This window comes from Oculina patagonica, chromosome 1, assembly GCF_052425735.1.
Source record: "Oculina patagonica isolate OP01 chromosome 1, crgOcupat, whole genome shotgun sequence".
Lineage (NCBI taxonomy): Eukaryota > Metazoa > Cnidaria > Anthozoa > Scleractinia > Oculinidae > Oculina > Oculina patagonica.
The window spans coordinates 9760740-9780713 of record NC_135758.1 but is presented as its reverse complement, the minus strand read 5'-3'; the positions used below and the strand labels follow the sequence as shown (position 1 = coordinate 9780713).

The window sequence follows — 19974 nt, the reverse complement described above, 5'->3', positions numbered from 1 at the left end:
TGCTCAAATTTAGGTAAATTCCTTGACACAGTCCCTTTAAGAGTGTTAAACAAGCATCGGAAATATATTCTTGTGGACAATTTATGTTTTACAATGCTGCCCCTAAGGTCGCGCAGGACCCTTGCAATCATTATGTATGTATTTATTTAAAGAGTATGCACGACCTGCGACGACTGTAGCCGACAAGAAACGAAATATTCATGAGAATTTTTTTCTTAAAGTTCTTTGTACAAGTAATTACAAGTTATTGTTCTCAGCCTGTGCCCCGTGCGCTGGAACGAAGCGAATTATCATAATTAGATTCACAGCTTTGAATATAGTATACCATTCTCACTCATTAATTATGCCGCTCATTGTCCGGCGTAAATTAGATATGGGAAAAGATTGTGGCCGAGGCAATGAGCGACTGGGTGAGAAAGCATAATAGCTGTGTGTTACGTCGCCGAAGGGGAGGTGGGAGGGTCGAAAATTCGCCCGGAAATTAAGCAAACGGATCTTTAAACACGGCGATTGTGCACGTGGTGATTAAGCATTACCTAACGCAACTTTATATGAACAAATGTGGTTATGTAATCCACGCACTTCTGGATTAAGGTGGATTTCCACTGACGCGTAAATATTTACGTACGTAAAACGTGCGTAAAAAAAGATACGTAGGCAAATTTCCACTGTCGCGTAAAAAGTAATAAAAAGCGTTACCTTTTTACGCGCGTTGAACGTGCGTAAATGCCCGCCATACTGAGATATCAAGTTGGTGAATAGAGTGCGTGATTGTCGGCCATATTGGAGAAGTGAAACAATGAGTTGTTTTTCCTTTGGGAAAAAATCATTAACATTTATATGCAAATATCTTGTTGTTTGATTCTTTCAACATGGCTGCCATGAAAACACTTTGTACCAAACGCTAGAAAAAGAAATGCGTGAATATGACCAAGAGGCATTTTATAAATACTTCCGAAAGACACCATCAAGTAAAAGAGGATTTGAGGCGACCTTCCCGGATTCCCGGTTCAAAGTCTACGTGACCTGACGCCAGGCGTTTTCTTTCACTACTACGTTCGTGTAATTTGGTTCTGTAGCCAGTTCTATAGATTATTTCTTGAAATGTTAAGACTTTCTCGATGAGAAGTGTTTTTAAATCTAAATGTTTTTCCAAGTAAATCGATGGGCGATTTAAAACAAAATGGTTTTCCACATGGTAAGTGGTGTCATGTGACGAAATCCAAAAGTATGATTGGGTAAAGTATGATTGCGTAACCGCAGAAAGCCGCGAAAAAAGTTGAACTCGGTTCAACTTTTTCAAAAACCCCAAAATCGCTACGCGTGTAAACGTGCGCGTCACGTGCGTAAATACCTGGAAAAAAACGTGGCATTGGAAATTGGACAACGTAAATTCGACGCACGTAATCGCGCGCGTAAAATTTCATTTTACGTACGTTTATAATTTTTACGCGCGTTAACGTGCGTAAACAAAAACGCGACAGTGGAAATCCACCTTTACGCGTCATAATTATGAATGAGAATAGCACACGTTGTTGTAAACATTGACTCGGAAGGTGTTCCGAAGCCACAAAACCTGTAATTTTGTGTCCAAGTTTTCTCCGCCGATATAGAATTTCAGGAGTTGATTCGCGAGGAACATAAACTTGGTGTACAAGAGCGAATTTCGAAACGTCCTTCTCAAAATGAAGATAGCGCGTTTCAAAGTTAGGATTTCAAATTTTTACTCTCTTAGAAGCCATTAACTTCTAGCAGTTTTCGAAATCGAAAATTTCGTTCTTGTCAGAACACAGAAAAGGTTATGATTTATCACTAGGTTATATAATCATTTATTTCGGTGCGCTGTTCTAGCTGAAAACTTTGACACAAAATCGCATTATCTGCAGTTAAACTTTTAAAAGCTTGTTACATCACAGTAAACGGTTGTCTCTCAGTAAAAGGACAATCATGATGTAATTCCATCATCCCCTAATATTCTTGATAAATTTTAGAGGAATCGATGTTCAAAATGTAGCGAATTAAAGCTTTACAAGATAGCACCCCGTCAAGAAATTTGGCTAATGAATTTATTAACGAGCAAGGGTCCTGCGCGACCTTAAATAAGCAACCAAAACACTAAAAATTAAAGAGCACCGCGTCGCTCATAGCAAGTAAATACGGCACATTCATGTGTATTAATAAAAGACCTGAGGTCGACCGAATTAAATATTCGGGCTGATGAAAAGCTTCAGGGACTATACTTCGTTGAAACCGTTATCGTATATAAATATACATGTGGTCTGGACAATTGTTGAGGCCTACACTCCTTGAATTTACTAAAATAGGTGTGACTACAATGTTTAAACCCCGAACATTTCGGTAATGGAGAGCAAAAAGCAAAGAAATGAGTTTACTTGAAGGGATTACAAAATGTTGATCGACTGCAAGGCTGAAAGTCAGCGTCTCGTAATTCACAATTTTCCTGTGCATAATCTCGTTTAACGCGGCAAGTGCCGAAGTTTTAGCATGCAAGATGTATTCTACAGAGGGAACTATCTGAGGCACACTATAACGAATTAAAAACTGACTAGGAAATAAAAATCTCTCTGTTACATTAACTGTACGTAACCGGGCAGTTTGTTAACATACCTTATGACTTGATTAACTGAGAGCAGGTGACTTTCACTGCACAGTGATGAGCTGAACACTGTTAGACCTGAACTGATTATTTTAGAATTTATACCTGAAACGGTGATTACAAAACGTGCTGCATGCCACGCAACTCAGTGAAGCCAACAATAGTTTGTTGTGTTTAGTGGAAAAACTCTTCTTTTCGACTTCTTTGTTAATGACAATGGCGGTATTACGTTTCGTTCCTTCTTTCTTCTAATAAAGAGAAAAAGCCCCCAATTAAATGTTTGTCTGAGACGTATGCTTATTAGAGTGAATTCGTTTAACCCGTTTTTCATATGCTAATATGCTGTGTAATATTCTAATGAGCTGTACAGGAAAACAGAAAATTACGGACAAATCATCAAGCTTTTATCAACATGTGAAAACCGAAACAGATAAAAGGAATTAATATTCGTCATGCCTTGATTTGTTTCGCGATTTAAGATAAACATTTTATATTCAAAATCGCGTTAAGGGAAACAAAAATTAATGAGATGAATTTCTCCAGTCGACAATTACGTTTCTCCAGTCGACAATTACGTTGTCCACTCGTACGACTTGTACGAGTCGACAATCCATCGCAGGGTCCTTGCCTCACAATATATTATTCACGAGAACTTATTTTTTTTATTTCTTTTGTTTAATTAGCGTACAGTTTGCAATCGGGGCTTTATTGCAAACAAAGGATGTTATTCACGAAAACATTGAATTGTTGCTATCTTTTGTTTAATTAGCGCATAGTTTGTGATGATTATGCCTGATTATGTAAGTTCCGTGTTTTTCACAACTAAGCTTGTTTACTTCATGCCGCCACAATTTGCATGCAGTGGCGTCCTGCTAGTTTTGAAACGTGGACGGGTTAGCTGAGGATGAATGTCGCCGGTTTCGGCCGCCCAAAAATGTGCAAGAAAATTCCTTACTTGCACAGTCAAAGCATAGTGGACAAGAGAGCCGTTGAGGTTTTGAGAATCGAACTTTCCAAACAGCGCGCGAGCAAAAATCCCTTTAAACTTCTTTACTTGACCCGGGAAGTGTGTTGAAAAGTCTTGAAGAGATGTTGGAGGACCTGGATGGTCTGTCTTTGAAATATTGGCTCACAAAATTCGTTCACCAAAAACTCGGTTGGTAATAAGAACGGTGGTCGATCGCTACAAGATGTTCAGAAATATTTCTGAATTGCACTAGCACTGTAAACGTAAATTTTAGAGTGATTCTACTTAGAGACTGGTCAATAAGTACAGGGGGGGGGGGGGGGTGGGCCGGAGCAGAAAGGGGGTGGGTCATCAGTTTTTGAGCCCTCGAAAAGGGGTGGGTTATGTAATTTTGATCTACACGTAGGGGTGGGTCATCTTATTTATTTACTTACTTTTAACTGTTATGGTTCCAAGAAAAGTTGTATTCATCAGTATATAAAATTGATAAATTTCTCCATGTAAGCAGTTTTAAATGAATTTCTAGCGATTTCAAAAGGCCCAAATATAAAATTTTCCCGGGGGAGCATACCCCCTGACCCCCCTAGATGGCTTGTAATCATATCATTAGTTTTACCTGACTCTCTCTTCAACCTGCATAGATTCACGCTGGGCTTTAGGCCTTTAAATACCAGTAAACTCTTTTATTACACAACTAAGGTGGTCCGAGGGCTAATAACTAAATCAGTCAATCAGATTACTTAATTTCCGGTCCCGCGAGGGCCGATATTTTCCAAGTATCGGACCGGGTTTTGTCCCGGATGATCCCGCGCTTATTCCCTCTCGATTTAGCGCAAGATTTTTGCTAGATTTTTTTGCAAGATTTTTTCGGAGTTTTTATTGCTTTGAAAATGAAATGACCTTAAACACAGAAATAAATAGCGAGCGTAAAAGTTCTGCCGCACATTGTTTTCCACGACATCTACCGGGTAGCAATTCCCACTACACAAAGTTTCTAGTCGTGTAATAAATCTCTTATTAACCAAGCTTGCTCGGGACTGTACTGTCAAGACCTCGGGCTAATATTCGCCCAGTACGGCTCTCGCGCGTGGTTAATAAGATATATTTCTCAAACAATTTGCAAATATGAATGATGGACAGTGGTTGTATTTTATTTATGTTATTAATTTCTGTATAAAAATATGAACTCTTCAATATATAATTGATTATGAATTAATATCATATACTGATTCAGTTTTTTTGCACATGTTTGTGTCTAAATTTCCCCATGGACTTTACACACAAATATGTGGAAAACTTACAAAAGGCTAGTATGAGAAGTGATAAATTCATCCTTCTTTGGTGTGTCAAGAAATGGAAAAAAGACGTACATGGAACAGCAGTGTTCATCAGGGAAAATGTCTATGTAGGGAATTTTACTTAAAAAGCTGAAGTCAAATAAAAAATCTCCAACCCCTAACAGATGATAAAGAAATGATAGGTCCCTTGATTTTTTTTTAGAAAAGGGGGTGGGTCATGTAATTTTCAACCCCCTGTCAGGGGTGGGTTAGTCGGTTTTGAGCCAGACGGAAGGGGTGGGTCACAAATCTTTGAGCCACCACTTTTCCAATTGCTCCGGCCCACCACCCCTTATACTTATTGACCAGTCCCTTAACCCGTGAAACAGAAGCTTCTCTATTCAGTCGGTGTTTGTGTCATTAATATTTAAATTAGGATAACCCCGCATCGCAAGGGATTGACGTTTTATCAAACTCTAGTGTTTGATATTTCATCAAACTATCGTGGAAAGGCCTCTGTCCAGTGCTTCATCGGGTTTTCAAACTACACGCACCTGACCAAATTGGCGTATCCTGATTGGCTTGTCAATCATGAATTATTAATGAGTTTGAGAAGGATATTTTCCAAGTGTCCTTAATGAGATGCATTTCTCCACTCGACAACTACGTTTCTCCAGTCGACAATTACGTTGTCCTCTCGTACGACTCGACAACCCATCGCAGGGCCCTCGCTCCACAATATGATGGATATTTTCCAAGTGTCCTTAACGAGATGAATTTCTCCACTCGACAACTACGTTTCTCCTGTCGACAATTACGTTGTCCACTCGTACGACTTGTACGAGTCGACAATACACCGCAAGGCCCTCGCTCCACAATATGATGGATATTTTCTAAGTATCCTTAATGAGATGCATTTCTCCACTCGACAACTACGTTTCTCCTGTCGACAATCATGTTGTCCACTCGTACGACTCGTACGAGTCGACAATCCATCGCAGGGCCGTTGCTCGACAATATGATTGCTAATTTCTAAGTGTTCTTAATGAAATGCATTTCTCCACTGGACTGATGACATTTACGACTCGTTTTAGGTCGTGTATATTGGACCTGGGTGGGAGGGAGTCCCGGTCAGTGTTGTGGCCTGGTCTTTGCCCGTTGTACTGTAGTTACTGTGAAATGCTCGGAGATATTAGCTGTATAAGCTACTCTAAAAATTCTAGGGTAAAGAAAAGTGATGTACATACTAGTTATGCAACGCTTTCGAGTGGTATACTTAGTAAATAAACCCCTTCAGGCGGCTGGTATATTGGAGGATAATGCCCGAGGCTGAAAGATTGTCGAAAAATAAACAGTTGGCCGAGAAGCGTAGCTTCGAGGGCAACTGTGAAATTTTGAGGACAATCTTTCAGCCAAGGGCATTATCCTCCAATATACCAGCAAGCCAGAAAGGGGTTTATTTACTACGTATACCACTCGAAAGCGTTGCATAACTAGTATGTACATCACTTTTCTTTACCCTAGAATTTTTACTTGATAAACTTACTTATCTGAATAACTGTGCCATTATTTCTATTCATTACGAAAACAAATTAAACGAAGAATGGAAATTTTTTCCTGTAGGGAATTCAGCCATGTTTAACGGCAGGCAGTTTTAATCAAGCGTTCACTAATATCTTGATTTTTCAGCTGATTCACCGTTTTTTGTCTACATAGAACAATCAACAAGCAATACCCCATTCTGGCATGCAACATTTCCGTGTCGGGAATTTTTGCGTCACGCAACAATGCAAATTCTAGCACGTGACAAAGTTTCTAATTATACGCAGTGACTACTAAAAGTACATGTGAGGCTAAAATATCTTAATGAAATCAGAAATAAAGGTTGGTAGTGCTGTAACAACGTTCCTGTATCATTTTGAGATTGCAACTATTGCAAGAAACAAGGCTTAAGAGAAAACATATCGCTTATTTTTATAGTTAACTTATTTCCACGGTTGAATCACTTAAGATAAACGATATCCATTCGACTGCTTAAATCCGAAAGTTCTGCCTGCTGAAACTGTTGTGATTTCATTCAGCAATAATGCACTTTTCGTCATGGAATATCTTAGTCCAAATGAGTTCAGTTATTTTTGTTGCAAACGGCAGGAACAAAACGTTTGTGACAGGAGTTGTTAATGAGCCCACTTTATCACTGCTCTTTACATCAGTCGCATAAAATAACGTAAAGTTAACACTAAATATTGTACTCATTAAAGAACACAACACATTGTTCAAAAGCACAAATAGGGCTCCCTTCAATAGTAATCTCTTGTAACGCGAGTGACTTTGTATCAGATTTCGAACTTCAACATGATTAAGAATTCCGACCATTGCTAACACTGTAAAAGCATTCAGTAAATCCATGATTAAGCATCCAATAGGCATTTCTCTTCACTTCGGTCAGGTTTTAGCTTTGTAAACGAACAAAATAGTTTTGTAAACCTAAATCGATTCCAATCAGTTAAATTGCGTACGTTGCTATGTGAAGCTACGCGTTGCTACGGTGTAATATCGCTCAACCTCGTTTTCAAGTCGCAATTCCACTCTGAATACCTCGCCTCGATAACCAATCAGATGGCGAGAATTCTCCTAGCTATGATAATCCTTATTCTATTTCCCCATTCTATCCTCGTGTTAACGTTCTATATATCATCCCCCTGCTAATCGAAAATCACATATTTTGGCCCGAAATTGGGTTAGAGTTTAAGACCAGAGTGGCCGAAAACTTCATAAAAAACACTGAGGAGAGGCCCCGAAACGTTTTGTTACTGAAATTACAGACAGGTCATAGTCAGGGTCATTCCGTTCCGAATGCACACTTACTGGTTAAATCTGACTAATTTACAATTTCCATATTCTCGCGTTAAGATCATGCAACCAAAGAACTTGCATGTGCTTCCAGTATTCATGTTATAATGCACAAGTACACAGGAGTGCTTTTTAGATCTCACTTCCTTCGACTTACTTCCTCGGTGGTACTAGCCTGCGAACACAGACGCATGCTCTCGCAGGCTACGGTGGTACAGACACGCAGGATCAAGGCACGCAGCATACGCAAACAGTTCAAATACAATTCAGTATTCAGTATTTTCTCATTACGCTATAGAAAGGACTTAATATTCCCAATACATCAAGATTAAACCCCTGGCCTTGTAAAACGAACCGAACCTTCGTAAAATCCGGGAATTCCCCCGCGTTCTCACAAATAGAACAGAAATTAATTTAATTACGTCAGGAATTTCCAGGTATATTCTCGTCCCCAGAGCCCTTTGGCACTTTGGGGATAGTTCGCCTCCCAGAATCTGCTTTACATTTCATTATCTATTGCTTCTCGGTTGGTTCTATTGGCTGGACCTGGACTGGAAAATGCTGTGGAAATTCTTCTTGGCTCTTCGGTATGTGATTCAATGTAACTCTCAATGTTCGCTCGCTGTGGCTGGACTTGACTAGTATACGGACAAAATGGTAACTCGTGGAGCAATTCACAATTATCTTCTTCTGATAAATCGGCTTGAACGCCACGGATGTATCGACTTTAGGCGTACTGGCTTTAAGGGTTTGATTGGCTAGCTTTCTACTTCTTAAGTTATATCTTAGTTGAAAACTTCTCTTTAAGACATTAATTTTGTACTTTTTTGTTTACTCACGTACTTGGGCAACTGCTGTGTTTACGCTCCAAGGGATTTGGCAACTGGAATTCGGACAAACCCAAGACTCACACACAGAACTGATCCTCAACACTGTGTAATCTTTCTCTTGCAGTATTGTACAATTCATAGATAGACGTAAATCGAGGATCTGCGATGACGAAGCTCCGATATGTAAATCGAAATACAGTAACAATGTCGCAAAATTTATACTAACGGCTCTCTGACTATCATGTGCATCAGTTAAATAAACAAGGAACGTTTAGCTGAACGTTAAACACGAGTTGGGGTAACTAACAATAATATTATATAAATCATAACATATACATTTCACGTGTCTTAAGGTCATTGCCCTGTATTGCATTGCTTATCCTTACTGCGCAGAATTATACGCGCAATTAGCGCGTACATAAACCAAATGGCGGCTTTTTTTCTATGCGGCTTAGTTGGTGAGAGAAATAAATCGTCGCTTTCTCGTAAAATATAAAATATAAAATAAAAATAGTCGTTTAATATGGAATTTCTTTATAAACTACTCGATAAACTTACTTGAATCGCCACTTTAGTGGCACCTGGGTCGAAAAAACTTTGCTGTCTTGACAAACTTTCACGTTTTAGGTGCAGAAGAAAGTTCAGAGAAAAACATCACTACGCGTAGAGAAATTACACGATTTTTCTTCTATATTAGGGCCCAATTATATGGCAAATTTCAGCCCGGTTTGCCGGGCTGGGATTTTGTTGTTATTACATGGAGAATTTCAGCCCGGGATGATCACTTTTAAAATTGAATAATTATCGTGGCCGCCATTTTCTTTCGTTGAAAACCACCACTGCGCATCCGCAAGCTCACTTCGAGCCCGCACCGAAATTGAAAACGCGATCACATGAGGTTTTTCAGCCCGTTTGCCCGGGCTGAGATTTTCAGCCAGGTTTCAAAAACCGGGCAGGAAATTTCAGACCGGGCTGGAATTCGGCCAGAGATGAAACTTTCTTCATGTAATCGCAGACGTGTTTTTAAGAAGATTTGTTTTGGAAGTCGGGCTGAAATTCGCCATATAATCGGGCCCTTAGGTCTATTAAAAATAAATCATAACATGTTATCATAACATGGGCAACTAAAAATAAATCATAACATATACATTTCACGTGTCTTAAGGTCATTGCCCTGTATTGCATTGCGCATCCTTACTACGCAGAATTTAACGCGTAATTAGCGCGCGCATATTAAACCAAATGGCGGCTTTTTTCTATGCGGCTTAGTCTGTGAGAGAAATAAATCGTCGCTTTCTTGTAAACGGGTACGGTGACCTATCTTTTTTTTCTCGTAATTTGAGTGTAGCGATCAAATCCTTTCTGTAAAATGAAAACAGATCAATTTCTATGTTTGAAAAATAAATTATCACTGGAAACGTGTACTCGCACGGGAATTAATAATGAATTATATGGTACCTTATTCTAACTAATTTTCGCACGTACTTAATTTCGCGAAAATTCGAGAGCTGAATTTAAAAGACTAAGGAACCACTGGAAATACACAAAGGTCTGGCACAATGTAACTACAAGGAACCTGCGAACGGAAACTTTAGTGACTGTACTAAAGAGGTTTTGAACCAATATACAAGCTCGAAACAGTAATCAGAGAAAGGGTGCTAGTCAAAAACAAGACGAAAATATATTTTCAAAGGTAGATAGTTGCAGGTCCAAACATTCTAATTTTTTTATTGTTTTGATATATGATATGGGATTAATTTTCGCGTGTTTAAATTTCGCGCAATGTTTTTTCGGCTCGTATTTAATTTCGCGATTATTTTGAAATCGCGAAAATCGCGAAAATTAGTACTCGCGAAAATTAGTTAGAATAAGGTATATATCTTCCTGTTCCTAAACAAATATAGTGACCCCACTTTTTATTTTAAAATTTAAGTCTCTTTAAGGTAATCAACAAGTAGGTAAAGTTTGGTTGAAAATCTGTGTTCAGTTCTATTTCGGGGCAATGACCTTAATTGTCTCACGAAGGTTCTTCTGTCAGGTCGGCAGAATGAGCTAAATTTAGAAATTACTGGCTGTCAGAAGTTTTACTGAATATCATGCGACTATAGCCTCCTACGCAGACGTCCTTTGGGCTCGTCACGCGTTTTTCCCCCACGTGGGGGAGAAACGCGTGACGAGCCCAAAGGACGTCTGCGTAGGAGGCTAATGCGACTACGGCTTGTACTTTTCCTGGACGATTGCATCATGGTAAAATCACGAACTAGAGTAGTTTAACTGAGTAAACAATTCAAAACAAGGAAATTTCCCTAACATTATACGGTTAAACAGAACAACGGAATGACTGGAAAACGGTAAATCCTCTCCTAACAACTTCCAGCATTCACGTTATAATGCACGAGTACACACAAAGCAATACTTTTTAGATCTCATTTCCTACATTTTACTTCCTCGGTGATACAGACATGCAGGACGGAAGTTACGCAACATACGCAAACAGTTCAATTACAATTCAGTGGCCATACAAAGGACTTAATATTCCCAATACATCAAGATTAAACCTCGTATAGGGAAAGAAAAGACTATTCACCGAGACGTTTCAAACCCCTCGCCTTGTAAAACGAACCGAACTTTTATAAAATCCGGGAATTCCCCCGCGCTAGAAAAGAAATAAATTACGTCATGCATTTCCGGGTATATTCTTGTCCCCAGGGCCCTGCGGCACTTTGGGGATAGATCTCGTCCCGGAAACCGCTTTACTTTTGATCAACGCCGTTATCTGGAACCATTTTTATCACATTTTCCATGGTCCACACTCTTTTATTTAAAACTAGCAATGATATATTGCAATTCCTGATTTTTGATTGGTTTAGAGGCTATGTTATATGGGCTCATATACCACTACCACAAATGTGGTAGGTGTACGTGTTAGCGAGAACAGCCGGGTAGCTCTAATATTGCAATTCCTCGTTGGCTTTTTATTATCTCATGACCAACGCGCGCTCATGGAATAATTATTAAATAGACCGTATAAACCATAAAAATCAGTAAAACTTAAGTGGAACAAGGAGCCGAAGGAGAGTGGTTTCATGGCAAGGTTTTGGGCATTTTGTGGCGTAAAGTGGTCAAATGTCCTTCAAGCCTTGTTGCAGGGGGCCACATAAGATCAAAGTCCCTACAAAGGGGGACATCACATAAGACCAAAATTCCTAAACAAACTTTAAATTCACGGCTGATCAAACAGCTAGGGACTGATGTTATAAATTTATTTTGGCCCAATATTTCGGTTGAACAAAACCAACCTTCATCAGGGGCATACAATGCTGAGTATGGAAACAAACGGTAACAAAATTTAAATTAAGTAAGATGAAAACCGGTACGTGATAGGCTGATAATAAGAAAACAAAACAAATAACGGTAGAAGATAGAAATAGCATACAACTGACAAACAAAATATATATCAAGTTTCATCCCGTCTATTCATGCCATAGGGTTCAATTGTTTTCCCTTTAGAAATTAAAAACGCTTTTGTGGCTTTGCAAATGCTGTCTCTATGTGAGTCAGGGATAAATCAAGGTTGTCCATTGAGTGTCCGGCGAGAGCAAAGTGGTCTGAAACGGTGGTGGAGTTGATCGAGTGACTGTTTATGAATTACTTTTTCTATTGCACGTCTGTGTTCTCCGAATCGGCTTCTTGCTTTTCAACCTGATGAAGGTTGGTTTTGTTGCAACGAGAGTATCTCAATGTATACTCATGTACGCTACAAAAAATAAACTCCAGCTGCCAGCCAGGGCCGATTTCCTTTACAGCGCGCAGCCCTAAACATGTAAGGAGACCATTATATATGCTAAAAATATTGGCCTTTTGCCCGGAACACCCGAAGCGAGACCAAAACTCCAAAATTTACGAGCATCCTCGCCCCTTTCGTATGCGATGCTCTCCCCTCCCCATTGCTACCACCTGCACATGCACAAACTACATCTGTTTTGCTCGCTGAACTTAAACTGAACAACTGGAAAAGAAATTACACCGATTTGTTCTTAGTTTAAAAGGATTTTACATGAATAATTTATTTCAAATAATAATCAGAAATATACACATTTGGTACAAACCCCAAAAAATCGTTTTTATTCACATATTTTCTTTCATTTATTACGTCATTTCTACCATTTGTTATTCTATCACTGTCAGTGACCAGACAACCATAAAGCTCTGATTTATTTATATCTAACTGTTTATTCATTTATGACATTTATACTTACTAAGTAGCTAACAAACAAAAAAGCCAACTAACTTACTACTTACTTACTTACTTACTTACTTACTTACTTACTTACTTACTTACTTACTTACTTACTTACTTACTTACTTACTTACTTACTTACTTACTTACTTACTTACTTACTTACTTACTTCTACCTTGATTTGATAAAAGGTGGCTATCGGGCTGATAAGGAATGTATGGGGTTTCATTTTTTTTTTTTTTTTTGAGGATACGGAGAATTGTTCGGCTTTCTTCCAATGAAATGTCGCCCTGTCTAATGTAGTGAATGCAATCTTACTTTTTGTTCTCCCTCTCTGTCTCCCCCCCCCCCCCCCGTCTCCCTCCCCCTAGAATTACTTGTGGTTAGTCTAGCCCAGTCTCTTACTCCAACCCCTCTCTTTCATTTGAATTCTAGTTGCGCGCGCTAACTAGTAGAACAGTTGTGATCTATAGCTTTCCATTCTGCTGTCTAAAGGAAGTTTGCCGGAGGACATCATTAAGTCCCGTGAAGGTGAAAGTCTTACGATTTGCAAGTTGTGCGTCGGCTGTTATCGTACCTCAAACCGAGCTTTAGGCGGTTAAACACAGATAACCGGTCGGCTCGTTTTGCCAGGTACAGATAATGTTGAGCTTGCTTTAGACAGCAAAGGTCTTTAGCCACATCAATTAGGACTCGGAACTAGACTATACGGGCTGATTTGAAGGCGGTCATAACGATATTTGGCTTGAACTTTACCGTGGCTAAAGACTTAGTTTTTTACTGTTGAAGTTTGGGGAGCGGGCGTTATGCGCTCGACGACATTCAAATACATCCGGGACATTGTCGGTTATTTCTAAAAGAAACATGTCGGAGTGGCGGATAGCCAAGGAATCGCTTCAAGCGCTGATGTGAGTACATAGTTTTCTTTTTCCCTCAATTTTAGACGTTCTCCGCCTTGCTAACACTCATAGTTCATAGTTCTCTGTGATTCGCTAGTGGGAGGCGATGCGATCGTGTACATTTCCGGCCGCGACAATGGAGTTGACAATTGAGATAACACATGCCCGCTTCCTCAGATATTTCGCCTGATTTGCTTAAAGTTGAATCGAATGTCGATGTAGAATGCTTTAGTTCAGTTTATTTGAGACGTGCATGCTTTAAGAAAGCTACAGTTCAGCTCTCCGCCGAGTGTTTTCTTATGTCTATCTTGGTATTAATTTTGACTCACATTTCAAGTTGTAAACACTCTTAATTAAATTGATAGAATTCTTGATTTAAACAAAATGCCGTATATGCAGTCTTTTTGGTTAAAAAACACATAAACTAGAGTACCTTACGTTAAACTTGAGCAAAAATTAGCCCTCATTCAGCGTTCGTTACAGAAATAGGGCTTCAGAACTACGGTGTCATGTCAAATTTCGGGAGACACCTTTTATCAAATCAAGTTAGACTTACTTACTTACTTACTTACTTACTTACTTACTCACTTACTTACTTACTTTCTCTCTTACATTTTCATGTGTGTAATTGCTTAGTTACTACACAGTTCTTATTTACTTCGTCCCTCCCTTTATTGCTTTCAATCTTAAATCATTGATGTAAATCACAGTGGCAATTGAATCTCTTTTGTGCTTGATCTTCAGCGCTTTTTTACTGATCCAATAACTAATAATCTGAACTCATCTTAGAACTTATGGCTACCATAATAAATCCCTACTTTGATGAGATAAAATATTATAGGAAGATAACGAGCTTGCATTTAACTTGGAAAGCATTTTTAGTTCGTCTGATATTCCATCTGGGTATCGTATAAATACAGACAGACATCCGTCCTGACGAATTATACCCGTTGTTCGTCTATCAAGACGAACTTAGCAGATAGTTCCATTCTGTACACAAACAATAATCAGACGAGCTAAAAACGGTTTGCCTTATTGCTAATGATTGCCCAAGCTATTTCCTAACCCTACCGTGGTACAAGAAAGGAGGGTTAATTACATGTATTCAGCCTTTCTCTTATATGAAATTTGCATAACAAATAAGTGTTTACGTAAAAAAGGCTGACAACAAAAAACTATTAAAGCATTAAATCACACGAAGAAGAAGTCCTCATTCAGAAGATAACATTATATATATACATGTACTGTAATGCCTTGTGCAATTATAATCAGCTCTAACAGAAAATAAAACTCATATAAATTTGGTAATTTAAAAACTACGTATGATTCTGTAGTTTCTTGGAAAGTCAGAAAATAACGACAATTAATACCAAATCCAGCTAAAATTGTAATGCAATGTAAAAAATATACCAATTTTGCAATTTTTAAAAAGAAACTAAGAAATGTAAAGAATTTTGTCAAAACCGTCGAAATTTAGCCAAACTAAGCTCGATTACCAGTCGTTGTTAAGAGAATGACCTCGGGGAGGAACAAAGACCGGACTAGACAGAGCGGCGGAAATCGAGCCCATAGCCAAACCTACATGTATTTATGCAGTTGCAATGGCAATGCCAAAAATCCTGATAATACAGTTAACAAATCTTAATTTCCGCATGGGATGAGTGAACAGCTACTGGAAGCTTCAGCATCAAAGAAAAACGTCTCCTTTTCAAAACTGTCAAAAACTCGAGGGGCTGGTATCCAGGCCCCGCCCCCCTTCCTCTTATTGTCCAAGGGCTAACGTTAAATGATGTCAATTGGACTGTTTAAATCAGAGTCATTTGCCTGGTAAAACCTTCGTTTTTGTATTTACCAATAATACATTCATCGTCATTTAATATCTTAGTCCAAATGAGATCAGTTATTTTTGTAGCAAACGGCAGGATCAAAAAGCTCGTTAGGGAATTTGTTAGTGAGCCCACTTTATCAATGTTATCAACTACAAAAGGTGCAAAAAAGACACTAAATATTGCAGTCATCAACGAACAGAAAAAATGAATAAAAAAGACAAATAGGGCTCCCTTTAATAGTAAGTACTTGTAACGCGAGTGACCTTGCACCAGATTCCGAACTTTAACCTTATTAAGAATTCCGACCATAATTAATATTGTAAAAGCATTTAGTACATCAATGCTTGTACATCCAATAACAAGCATACTCCTTTGAATCGCAGGGGGATAAAGGTAAGAATGCAAAATTACCCAACTTGTGACGTAAAGCGCAAAATAAAATATTAGCGTCCAAAACCTTGGCAAACGAAGCAGATTCCTGAGAGTTGCGCAGCAGACAACATAGCGTGGTGATGTGACAACGATTCCCAGAAAAATCCAACAGTTTAACGTGTCTATTCCAGAAAAGAAGATACATTTTGCACCAAACATATCCGCATTTTTCGCAATGTACGCATCGTAGACAGTCTCGTTTCCAGGGTCTCGCTTTGTAGGAACAATGGGGAACAGTAGGGGGGACTTTGGAGGAACAGTAGGCGAAAAGAAGAGAGCCCCTGGAAATGAAGTTGTCTCATTGCTGGTAATTTTCTTGTTTGATGTATCAGTGCCCTTTGAACTGTGTGCCACATTTGCGGAGAGGCTGAAATGTATCATTAAACTTAGTGACACTACGTCAGTCACGAGCAGCAGTAAATAGACTATCCCAAAGAAGCACTCCCGGGAAAAATATTTGCAGCACTTCCTTCGCCAGTTGACTTTTGGCACCAGCAAAGTTGTCTCGTCCGAGGACATGACGTTTGGGTGAGAGGGTCGGCTATTGGACAACATACACCAGTTCGCAGCTGACTGAAAAGCAAAACTCTTTCCTGCAAACCCTGTGAACTGACAACACGTCCCTCAATTAGCTACGTTTCCGCTACTTTAAACCTTACTTAACTACCAATTTGTTGCTAAAGAAGGTTTCTGACCATCATATTTTGGAAAATGGTCCCAGAGCTCACACAGATAATCATGTCATGTCACCAGAACAGAAAAAAACCTACAACTCCAACGGGGTTACGAAATTCGCATGCTTATAAAGGATTGACCTAATAAAGACCTGCACTTATTTACAGACTACATATGTAGACTTCATTTGTGGAGTGAAATCAGATCACGACTTTCAATATCGTCAACGTTTTTTTTTTTTCAAGGCGCGCGGAAACATTTTAAAACGTTCAGCCTTAATTATTTTTTAAGTTGTAATCCATTTCCACCCTAGCAATCTGCAGCCAATGATGCTTGTTAACAGTTTTAATGCTATAATATAGAAATTGTTTAAAAAAATGGACTATTTCTTTAAGGTTTCCTTTGATACCAATACATATCTTGGCTGTTTGAAAATCTGTATGAAAAGGCTTCTCCTCTCTTATAATCTCTGATCATAAGATCGAAACTCTGCCCCTTTTCCTCCGCGTTTTGGGAATTTCCAGACTAGCCCCAGTTACACACGCGCAATAAAAATTTTTCGAACCATGTGCTTCCCCTAACAAAATTCACCATTCACCCTTGTAATTAATTGTCGATATTTTAAATTTTGTTTTGCAGATTTTTTGGACCGTTTTGACAGTCTGAAGTGTCAACTAAAATAAACATTTTCTGATACATAAAAAGCATAGTGCACTTTTTGTGCTCTCCAAAACTAGACTTATTTTCTATGGAAAACACATTTCCCGATTTTGTTGAGTATTTCTGCTCAAAAATAATGAAAGCGTCAAAAACGAGTTTGTACTCACCTGATGTTGCAGGATTAAAATGAAATCATAATCAATCCTCGTGAACAACGGGGGCTGTCTCTACAAAATAATAATAATAAAAAACGAAGTTAACGATATTCTATCCCGGGCTCCCACTCGTCTTAAAAAAATAAAAGACAAGTATCGGTGAATCTCAATTTGTCGAAACCTTAACAAGAGTACAGGAGAGCTTTCATGTCAGTTGTTATCGCTCCTAGAGGCCCTGCAGAAGTTAGTAATGCTAATCGAAATGTTAGCCATTAAAAAGCCTGCCTATCTTCACGTCTGTCGTACTAGTTTTGAAATTTATGAAAGTCGTTTGTTCTTCACTTTATCATTTTTCTTTATCATTTCGTTCCTCGCCATCCTTTTAAACATCTATTCCCTGCTTCTCCTCGATTCTCTTTCTTCTCACCTCCCTTTGCATCGCTCTTATCCTGACCTGTTCCTAATCGTCTCCTCTTCCGCTTCCTTACCTTTTTGAAACTCCTCGGCATTATTTTCTTCCTTATTGTCCTCCTTCTCCTCCTTCTCCTCCTCCTCCACCACCACCACCACCTCCGGCTTCCCCACCTCCTCCCCCTCCTCTTCCTCTTTCTCCACCCATCCCTGCTTTTCCTCCTCCCCCCTCCTCTTTCTTCTCCTCCCCTTCCCCACCTCTTCCTCACTCTCCTACTCTTCCTCCTCCGCCTCCTTGTTCCATCCACTCCTCCCACCCATTATCCTTTTCCCATCCTATATACCCTCGCCGTTCTCAACCTTATCCTCCTACTAGTTTATAATAGAAAAAATATATTTTGACCCGAAAAGGCAAGGGTTTTCAGACCCGACTGGTATACCCTCATCAAAAATGCCGGAGTAACCCCAGGTCTATATATAACTTCTTTAGAAACGCTTTGTTATTGAAATATCACGTATCTCCAGATGAATGTGTATGATTACAGACAGGTCATAGTCAAAGTCATTCTGTTCCAAATGCATTCTTTGATGGTTAAATCTGACTAATTTACAATTTCCATCTTTTCGTGTCACGATCAAGAACTCAAAGAACTTGTACTTCCATCATTCACGTTATAATGCACGAGAACACACAAAACAGTGCTTTTCAGATCTCACTTCCTTCATCTTAGTTCCCTGGTGATACAGTCATGCAGGAACAAGGCATGCAACATACGCAAACAGTTCAAATTCGATTCAGTATTCAGTATGTTCTCATTACGGTACGTAACGTTGTGTAGTGGCCATAGAAAGAGCTTAATATTCCCAATACATCAAGATTAAACCTCATCTAAGCGTAAGAAAAGAATACTCACCGCGACGTTTCAATCCCCTCGCCTTGTAAAACGAACCGAACCTTCATAAAATCCGGGAATTCCCCCGCGCTCTCACAAATAGAACAGAAATTAAATACGTCATCAATTTCCGGGTACATTTTCTTCCCCAGAGCCCTTCGCCACTTAGGGAATAGTCCACCTCCCAGAATCTGCTTTATATTTGATCAGAACCGTTATCTGGTACCATTTTTTCGCATTTTTCGTGATCTATATAGAAATCGGAAAAACGCAAGTGGAACCACATGCCGGGGGCGAGTGGTTTTATTGCAAAGTTCTGAATATACATCGCAAAGTTGTGGAAAATAGAGAGGCTGTCTATATCCTAAGAAAAAGAGGACTGATTTGACTCCTCCCTTTGTTATCGCCTTATCGTTAACAATTCTTTCCCTTGACACATTAATTAGTCAAGTATTCGATACACCAATATTTTGACATTTTTGAAAAGTATCGATACTTTCAAAAAATACCGCACTTTCAATACGTTTTCGATACTGAACACGTGACCTGAGCCTGCGGTCTTCTGGTCAGCACCTGAGGTTAAAAAAATGCAATTTTGTTCAAACAAATATCGTTTTTCTTGTCAACATTTTTATTTTTGTTGCCTTGACTTCATGCCCACGCATTGCTGATGCAAAATTAAAATAAAATAACCAAAAATCAACATTCTTGGTTAACATTTATAATGCCAGGACTGTCCTTTGTATGGCAAGACAAATCACATGGCAAACCAATAATGTCAGAACGGAAATGACGTCATAATATCGATATCGAGGAAAAAGGCAAATATCGTATCGATATCGTATCGTTTTCAGTCCCGCACAGTTATCAGATTTGATAACCTCGTGACGTCACAACATGGAGCTATTTCGTAACTCGGTGAGATTTCGGATAATATCTCGTTTGTTCGTCTATTTTTCGGTTGTGTTCGTGTGTTCTACCCATAGTTCTACGCGATGACCTTGAGAGAAAGATAAACTTCAAAAGTGCATAAAATGGCGAGCGTCGGTGGTGAGTTGTGCGGGTATTTGTTTGACGATTTGAAGAGATCGCTCGAGGATGACAGCTCATTCCAGGTATGTTTATATTCTTTGCCGTCAATTTTAAGTCAGTTGCGCATTTTTGTGGAACACGTAGAAAATATGCTGTGTTCTTCAGTTATTTTTCTTCAGTTATTTTTCTTTTCTTGCTCATCC

General features: G+C 39.0%; 2 protein-coding genes across 2 annotated transcripts in view; both read right to left on the bottom strand.

Moving 5' to 3' along the window:
- The window catches only part of LOC144656402 (uncharacterized), a 103459-nt gene that overhangs the window by 30106 nt on the left and 53379 nt on the right, over positions 1–19974 (bottom strand). The gene's annotated exons all lie outside the window — the stretch shown is intronic.
- On the bottom strand, positions 6867–18795 carry LOC144636501 (uncharacterized). The gene is made up of 5 exons (XM_078495724.1): positions 18761–18795; positions 17448–17507; positions 15491–16554; positions 8218–8352; positions 6867–7295 (listed from the first exon to the last, which is right to left on the bottom strand). Exons 3-5 carry the CDS (start codon positions 16498–16500, stop codon positions 6935–6937), a joined length of 1506 nt encoding a protein of 501 aa, XP_078351850.1. The 5' UTR covers positions 16501–16554; positions 17448–17507; positions 18761–18795; the 3' UTR covers positions 6867–6934.